The 9,349-nt window shown below is 47.9% G+C and overlaps 1 protein-coding gene across 1 annotated transcript in view; it reads left to right on the top strand.

The window, feature by feature from the left end:
- The window catches only part of LOC119361083 (disease resistance protein RPM1-like), a 16,579-nt gene extending 9,163 nt beyond the window's left edge, over positions 1 to 7,416 (top strand). The window contains exon 3 of the mRNA XM_037626458.1: positions 7,244 to 7,416. Coding sequence (XP_037482355.1) covers positions 7,244 to 7,416 — 173 coding nt within the window. The remainder of the gene's footprint in view (positions 1 to 7,243) is intronic.
- The last annotated feature ends 1,933 nt before the right edge of the window (positions 7,417 to 9,349 follow it).

Genomic DNA, 9,349 nt, shown 5'->3' with positions numbered 1-9,349 from the left:
CCCCCAAGTGGCGCCCCTCTCTCCCTCTCTCATCTCCTCCACTCTCCCCCTCTGATCTTCACCGTTTCTTCACCGTTTTGGCGGATCGAGATGGCCCCGAAGAGAGAAACGTAAGCTCCTCCGATCCCTCCAATTAGTTTTTGCAAACTTGCTTCCGATTCGACGAATTATTTGCTTGAAATCCCTCATGTTTTTTAGCTTAGATTGGATTTTTTTCTCCTAAGATTGATTGTAATTGTAGTTCTTAGTTCTTTAGTAACTAGTGGTATTGGATATGAACTCTAATCAATAGTTCATATATTAGTGTGAAGATGAACCCTAGTTCATAATTTATTTTGTTAAAAAAATTATGATGTAATGTTGATATGAGGATGAACCCTAGTTTGATGATGCATGTTGATATGATGATATGATCTAGTGTGAAGCTGAACCCTAGTTTGATGATTCATATTGATATGATGATATGAAGATGTTATTTGGAAAAAATATTTAAAAATATGATGATATGATGTATGTTGGAGGATTTTTTTTATATGATGCATGTTGATATGATTTGATCCATCATGTGTAGTAGATGTTGTTGGAGAAATATGCTTAAAATTTTATTTTGATATGATGCATGTCGATATGATTTGAGTTCATCTTTTGCTTATGTATGCTTCATGCTTATGGTGCTTTTGTTTATGAAATTTTATTAAGGCGGCCACCTCTTACGGACAACATCGGCCCACGGTACTGCATGCTGGACTGGGCATTCGACAAGGGTCATCGTGCCCGTTTCATAGAGAACGGAGAGGTAAGTTATATGAATGAAATTTTGATCCAAGTTTTCGGATTGACGAAAATAATTTCCTAACTTTTGGCGTTCAATTTTAGACAGATGCTCCAGCCACTGCGCATGAGGGGTCACGGGGTTCATGGGCATATGGACTACGACGAGCGCTACGCGCCGTTCTTCAAGAGAGCCCGGCTGTTGGGTTTCGCGTTGCAGTTCAAGCGTCAGCCGCCGACGCTTGTCCACGCAGCTCTGACAGCGTTGATTGACCGGTGGCCACCGGAGACCCATTCTTTTCATCTGCCATGCGGGGAGATGACGGTGACCCTCGAGGACTGGGAGATGATTACTGCCATGCCGATCAAGGGTCATGCACTCACCGGTCGAGTGGAGAGGACCAACTGGCAGGAGAGGGTCACCACCCTCATCGGCGACTGCCCCGGTGCCAAGAGTAACCGTACATCCGGTGTGCCGTTAATCTGGCTCTCGGAGCACCGGAAGACATGCCCCGAAGGCGCAGACGAGGCGACTGTGGAGTGGTACGCGCGGGCCTACCTGTGGTATCTTCTCACGGAGGTCGTGTTTCCAGACAGCTCCGGAAACTCTGCCAACTGGTCGTATCTATTCTTCCTAGCCGACTGGGATGCAGGGTACAGTTGGGGGATGACATCTCTCGCCTACCTATACCGTTCGGTAAGAGAGTGTCTAATTGCGTACCTGGGCCGACACATGAGGTGGTACGATGATGGCCAGAAGCACCGTCTTCGTCTCAGGCCTCGATGGACGGCGGAAGACATCGCGGAGCTGGAGTGGGCTGACCCCGATGAACAGGCATACCAGACCGGCATCAGAGACATGCACAGTGGATTTAGGGAGTTTGCACCCCTCATCAACAGAGTGGTAAGTTTGAACCGACGGTCATATTTAAAATATTTTATTCGTCATCGTGACTGACTTATGCCGTTGCAGTCCGGTGAGCTGAACAGATGCATCTTTGAAGCCTCAGATGCACTAGGTGATCTTCCCAGGAGCGTACAATCGGAGACCAGAGTCAGGGGGACGATGAAGGTACAATTTCAGCCTCCTCGGAACAGATGCATCTTGTTCACTTGCAGTCAGTCGATCTGATACTTATTATGACCTTGCTTCACTGTGAGTGCAAAAGTTCGTGCAGCTTGTCGCAAGCTCGTAGGGCTGCTTGGGTGTGCTAGAGTTGGGTCAGTTGAAGCTTATCAGCTTGTAGCCACACAGGGTCTCATCGCCTCATCGAGCCATGCTCCCTCGTCGTCCAGGTTGGTTGGGGGGGAGGAGGAGGAAGAGGATGAGGATGAGGAGGCCACACATGAAGAAGAGGAGGAGGAGGAGGAGGAGGAGGATGAGAGCAACGGGGAGGAGGAGTACGATGAAGATTATGGACCTCCACCAGCTCAAACATCTCAGGCATCTCAGCTGCCGAAGAGGAATCCGAAGAAGAAGGATTTGCTGAGTCCGGACCCTTTCCAGAGACCGGTTCCTCGCCGGCCCAAGAAGAAGACCGAAGAGACTCGTTCAAAGAGTAATGAGGACCGTACCTCCAAGAGGGGAAGGAGCAAGTGATTATGCTCTTTGATACTTGGCTCTTTTAGTTTGGTTGAACTTGTCTAGTGGTTGCGAAACTATATGGAAGTATGTGTTTGCTATTTGTGGATCTATGTGTTTGAAATGTTCTATGCACTTCAAGTTATCTTAATATGGATCTACATGATGCCCAAATTTAATTGTTTAAAGTCTATGATATTGCTGTCATATTTGTGAAACTTGCTGTGATATTGAATTTGAAAACAAGCGACCAAATGAACTTGGAAAAACAAAACAGAGGACCCTACCGCCAGGCAACTTGGCGGTAGGGTTACACAACCTACCGCCATGTGTCTTGGCGGTAGGGTGGACCTACCGCCAGGGCAGTAGCATATTTCGTTACAGAATGCCTGGGTGGCAATAACCCTGCCACACCTTACCGCCAGGGTCGCTGGCGGTAGGGTTAGACAGCCTACCGCCTGTTGGGGAACGTAGTAATTTTAAAAATTTCCTACGCACACGCAAGATCATGGTGATGGAATAGCAACGAGAGGGGAGAGTGTCGTCCACGTACCCTCGTAGACCGTAAGCGGAAGCGTTATAACAACGTGGTTGATGTAGTCGTACGTCTTCACGATCCGACCGATCCAAGTACCGAACGTACGGCACCTCCGAGTTCAGCACACGTTCAGCTCGATGACGATCCCCGGGCTCCGATCCAGCAAAGCTTCGGGGATGATCCCCGGGCTCTTTCTTGATTTCTACCTTCGTCGATTTCAACATCATGAAGAGCTCGGGAATCGTTTTTGTCATCCCTTGCATACTATAGTTCATCATAAAGTTCTACTAACTTGGTGATGGTGACTAGAGAACTCTGTCAATCACTATCTTATCTGGAAGATTAACTCCCACTTGATTCAAGCGATTGAAGTACCCAGACAATCTGAGCACATGCTCACTAGTTGAGCGATTCTCCTCCATATTTTAGCTATAGAACTTGTTGAAGACTTCATATCTCTCAACTCGGGTATTTTCTTAAAATATTAACTTCAACTCTTGGAACATCTCATATGGTCCATGACGTTCAAAACGTCTTTGAAGTCCCGATTCTCCGCCATTAAGCATGGTGCACTAAACTATCAAGTAGTCATCATATTGAGCTAGCCAAACGTTCATAACATCTGCATCTGCTCCTGCAATAGGTCTGTCACCTAGCGGTGCCTTAAGGACATAATTCTTCTGTGCAGCAATGAGGATAAACCTCCGATCACGGATCCAATCCGCATCATTGCTACTAACATTTTTCAACACAATTTTCTCTAGGAACATATCAAAAACAAATATATGAAAGCAACAATGCAAGCTATTGATCTACAACATAATTTGCAAAATACTACCAGGACTAAGTTCATGATAAATTTAAGTTCAATTAATCATATTACTAAAGAACTCCCACTTAGATAGACATCTCTCTAATTCTCTAAGTGATTACGTGATCCAAATCAACTAAACCATGTCTGATCATCACGTGAGATGGAGTAGTTTAAATGGTGAACATCACTATGTTGATCATATCTACTATATGATTCACGTTCGACCTTTCGGTCTCCGTGTTCCGAGGCCATATCTGTATATGCTAGGCTCGTCAAGTTTAACCTGAGTATTCCTCGTGTGCAACTGTTTTGCACCCGTTGTATTTGAACGTAGAGCCTATCACACCCGGTCATCACGTGGTGTCTCAGCACGAAGAACTTTCGCAACGGTGCATACTCAGGGAGAACACTTCTTGATTATTAGTGAGAGATCATCTTAAAATGCTACCGTCAATTAAAGCAAGATAAGATGCATAAAGGATAAACATCACATGCAATCAATATAAGTGATATGATATGGCCATCATCATCTTGTGCTTGTGATCTCCATCTTCGAAGCACCATCGTGATCACCATCATCACCGGCGCGACACCTTGATCTCCATCGTAGCATCGTTGTCGTTACGCCATCTATTGCTTCTACGACTATCGCTACCGCTTAGTGATAAAGTAAAGCAATTACAGGGCGTTTGCATTTCATACAATAAAGCGACAACCATATGGCTCCTGCCAGTTGCCGATAACTTCGGTTACAAAACATGATCATCTCATACAATAAAATATAGCATCACGTCTTGACCATATCACATCACAACATGCCCTGCAAAAACAAGTTAGACGTCCTCTACTTTGTTGTTGCAAATTTTACGTGGCTGCTACGGGCTTTAGCAAGAACAGTTCTTACCTACGCATCAAAAACCACAATGATAGTTCGTCAAGTTAGTGCTGTTTTAACCTTCGCAAGGACCGGGCGTAGCCACACTCGATTCAGCTAAAGTGAGAGAGACAGACACCCGCCAGCCACCTTTAAGCACGAGTGCTCGTAACGGTGAAACCAGTCTCGCGTAAGCGTACGCGTAATGTCGGTCCGGGCCGCTTCATCTCACAATACCGCTGAACCAAAGTATGACATGCTGGTAAGCAGTATGACTTGTATCGCCCACAACTCACTTGTGTTCTACTCGTGCATATAACATCAACGCATAAAACCTAGGCTCGGATGCCATTGTTGGGGAACGTAGTAATTTCAAAAAAATTCCTACGCACACGCAAGATCATGGTGATGGAATAGCAACGAGAGGGGAGAGTGTCGTCCACGTACCCTCGTAGACCGTAAGCGGAAGCGTTATAACAACGCGGTTGATGTAGTCGTACGTCTTCACGATCCGACCGATCCAAGTACCGAACGTATGGCACCTCCGAGTTCAGCACACGTTCAGCTCGATGACGATCCCCGGGCTCCGATCCAGCAAAGCTTCGGGGATGAGTTCCGTCAGCACGACGGTGTGGTGACGATGATGATGTTCTACCGGCGCAGGGCTTCGCCTAAACTCTGCGACGATATGACCGAGGTGGAATATGGTGGAGGGGGGCATCGCACACGGCTAAGGAACGATCCGTAGATCAACTTGTGTCTCATGGGGTGCCCCCCTGCCCCCGTATATAAAGGAGCGAGGGGGAGGGGGCGGCCGGCCAAGGGAGGGCGCGCCAGGGAGGAGTCCTACTCCCACCGGGAGTAGGACTCCCTCCCTTCCTAGTCCAACTAGGAGAGGGGAAGGAAGGGAAGGAGAAGGAGAAGGAAGGAGAGGGAGGAAAATGAGGAAAGGGGGGCCGGACCCCTAGTCCAATTCGGTTTGGGCTAGGGGGGCCGCGCGCCCTGCCTCCTCTCTTCCACCACTTGGCCCATGAGGCCCATTGCTTCTTCCTCGTATTCCCGTAACTCCCCGGTACCCCCGAAAATACCCGAATCACTCGGAACCTTTCCGAACTCTGAATATAGTCGTACAATATATCGATCTTTACGTCTCGACCATTTCGAGACTCCTCGTCATGTCCCCGATCTCATCCGGGACTTCGAACTCCTTCGGTACATCAAAACTCATAAACTCATAATAAAACTGTCATCGAAACCTTAAGCGTGCGGACCCTACGGGTTCGAGAACTATGTAGACATGACCTAGAACTATTCTCGGTCAATAACCAATAGTGGAACCTGGATGCTCATATTGGCTCCTACATATTCTACGAAGATCTTTATCGGTCAAACCGCATAACAACATACGTTGTTCCCTTTGTCATCGGTATGTTACTTGCCCGAGATTCGATCGTCGGTATCCAATACCTAGTTCAATCTCATTACCGGCAAGTCTCTTTACTCGTCACGTAATGCATCATTCCGTAACTAACTCATTAGTCACATTGCTTGCAAGGCTTATAGTGATGTGCATTACCGAGAGGGCCCAGAGATACCTCTCCGACAATCGGAGTGACAAAACCTAATCTCGAAATACGCCAACCCAACATGTACCTTTGGAGACACCTGTAGTACTCCTTTATAATCACCCAGTTACGTTGTGACGTTTGGTAGCACCCAAAGTGTTCCTCCGGTAAACGGGAGTTGCATAATCTCATAGTTACAGGAACATGTATAAGTCATGAAGAAAGCAATAGCAACATACTAAACGATCAAGTGCTAGGCTAACGAAATGGGTCATGTCAATCACATCATTCTCCTAATGATGTGATCTCATTAATCAAATGACAACACATGTCTATGGTTAGGAAACATAACCATCTTTGATTAATGAGCTAGTCAAGTAGAGGCATATTAGTGACACTATGTTTGTCTATGTATTCACACATGTATTATGTTTCCGGTTAATACAATTCTAGCATGAATAATAAACATTTATCATGAAATAAGGAAATAAATAATAACTTTATTATTGCCTCTAGGGCATATTTCCTTCACCGCCATGTTTCCTGGCGGTAAGGTACTTATCCACGTCAGCGCGCGGTGACGGCCGCCGTCCCCCTCCGTCACACCCTACCGCCAGATACTCTGGCGGTAGGCTATGTAACCCTACCGCCAGGAGCGCTGGCGGTAGCGAAAGGGTCAAATCCCGAAAATATTTCAAAGTGGGGTCAAATCCTGAATTTGTTTGGAAAAAGGATCAAAACACGAAATTTAGCCTCACAGGGGCGAAAGCGCCCGGGCCACAAGCGACAGTGATGGTGTCACAGCAGCATGCTTTACATGTTGAGTTGATACTACTGGACAAGTTCTTTTGGGTGCATCTGGCGACGGTTGGATAAACGCCGCCCAAACCCACGCACGCTTCACGCCGGCCTTGGGTAGGCCGAAGGCGCGAGTGCCGCTGGCCCCACATGTGCGGCGACCCCTTTTAAATTTTCTTTACTTGGACACTAGCCCAAACTATTGCCTTTTTTTTCACAAAAAATGATTTTCAACAGTATTTGCTTCACCCAGGAAAGCACATGCTCATGTGAGCCCAGTCGATTTGAATATCCACTTTTTCAGTTGGTGCTGGAAATGCTGGTGCTATGGTTTCAAGAGATGGTTTCAGAGACCCCAGCACCGGTGTACGGAGAGCTGTTAAGGGATTGGCGTCCACACGCTGGCCAGTGACAATTAACTGGCTGAAAAGCCTTCAGAAACAGTGGTCAGCTGGGCCATTAGTGTCTCAGTAAAGCCCATTAGCTTCTATCATGTAGGGGCGAGAACAGTAGGTGAGGACAGTACGGGTGAGACAGCACAGTAATTATTATAGCACTACTGAACCTGCTCTGCTTTGGAACAGTCTCCTCTCCGAATCTTAGGCCTGCCTTTCAATGCGCCAATCAATAGATGGATGAATGGCTCTAGCATGGTACTGAAGGACATGATTCAGGAGCTGTACCACTACGTACTAATCACCATTTTTCTTTTGCTGATGGGCATCCGTCTAATTAATTTGGGAAGTAGGACTGGGATTAGCTGAAACCTTCCACTAGTAACCTAGCTGTCTCAAGAGACAGAGTCGAATAAAAGTAAGTTTTGGTTGAGTAAATAAACTATGCGCATCTAGACCCACGTGATGCTATATTCCACAAGATCCCCAAGCCCAAGTGTACTTTCTGTAGGAGAAAGGATAAAAGGTGAGAAAAAGATGGATGATAAAGGCAAGGAATAGATGCCATTTGAAAGCCTACACATGCGGTGAAGCCAAAGTACTATCCACATGACACTGCCAAAATGACTCTAGGATACCTCCTCCTCTCTCTTTTTTTTCCCTGAGAGAGGCGATAAGTTAGGAAATTTGCATTAGGTTAAGGGGTTCGGGAAGCGGAGGTAGGAGAGTGGGAATGCCGCCGCCGCGGAAGCGGATCTTGGAGAGGCAACCAAGAAAGTGAACATATAAATTATTTTGATTGGAATGAAAAAAAAGTTGACGAGAAAAGCAATGCAACATGTATCCAAAGACGCTTGGAATCCCACGTGGCATTATTACTGTTGTGTAAACGTCGAATTACCCGGTCCCCCACGAGGCTGTCTTTCTTCCGGCACGCCCATACATGCAGCCACCAATATTTCCAAGTACAGTGCACGTACTCCCTCAGGAGGAAAAAAGAAAAGAGGATTCGGTGGACACTCACTACTACTACTAGCTATAGGTCGCGGATTCCGGGCAGCCAATCCCGTTCGCTCGCTCCCGATCGGACGCCTCGATTGGAGGAGATGGGTCCTGGCCCCGGCGTCGGACGGCCGGCCTCCCGAAGAGGATGGGAGTACTGTTGCGTGATGCCCTTTCACGGGGTTGGGGGCGTCAAACCAACACGGAGGAGGCAGGCAGGTGCAGCTGAGGCCAACTCCACCGCACAACCTCAAATGGATGTTCGGTTTGGCCGGGTTTTGTTTCTTTGGAGCGGTAATGGATTCGCTCATGTCCGTTTCTGTTCGTTGGGTCGTGCGTGCGCCCATCACACGGCCGCACCCAAATCATGTCTGTGTTGGACGTGATTAAAAAAATAGAAAAACTTAAATAAAATGACTAAAAAAATAAATAAAAGCAGTTAAAACACATAAAACATTAAGTAAATAAAAGCAGTTAAAAAACATAAAACATTAGTTATGGGTCACGGCCACAAAACGGCCCAGTTTCACGGTTCACTTAACGGCCCAGTGTCATAATTAACATAAAAAAAATAAAAAAAGGCCGCGCGTGCTCCTGGCGCGGCCGTCGCCGTCGCCGTCTTCAGTGGCCGCCGATGTCATCGTCGTCGCTGACGAGGTCCACGTACTCCGGCGGCGTCCAGAAGTGGGCCGGTGGTCCGTGGTACGCGGGGGCGGGCTGGAAGGCGGGGGCCTGCACCACCTCCTCCCGTGGCGACGCGTCCCCCTCTGGTGACCGCGGCTGCGTGGGGCACCAGTTCACACCCCCACGGCGTCGGCCATCTGCGGCGCGGTGTACGACTAGCTCCACTGCTGGCCCACCAGGCCGGGGTGGAACGCGGCCACCGGCTCCTCCTCCCTCGCCTCTTCCGTGGCCACCATGTCCAGCTCGGGGATGGCGACGTCGCCGCCCGCAGAGAGGGCCATCATCTCCTCGAGGCCCTCCCATTGGCGCTCGCCGTGCGTGTGCAT

This window comes from Triticum dicoccoides, chromosome 2B (genome assembly GCF_002162155.2).
Source record: "Triticum dicoccoides isolate Atlit2015 ecotype Zavitan chromosome 2B, WEW_v2.0, whole genome shotgun sequence".
In the NCBI taxonomy this organism is placed as follows: domain Eukaryota; kingdom Viridiplantae; phylum Streptophyta; class Magnoliopsida; order Poales; family Poaceae; genus Triticum; species Triticum dicoccoides.
This window is presented reverse-complemented; position numbering and strand designations above follow the sequence as displayed.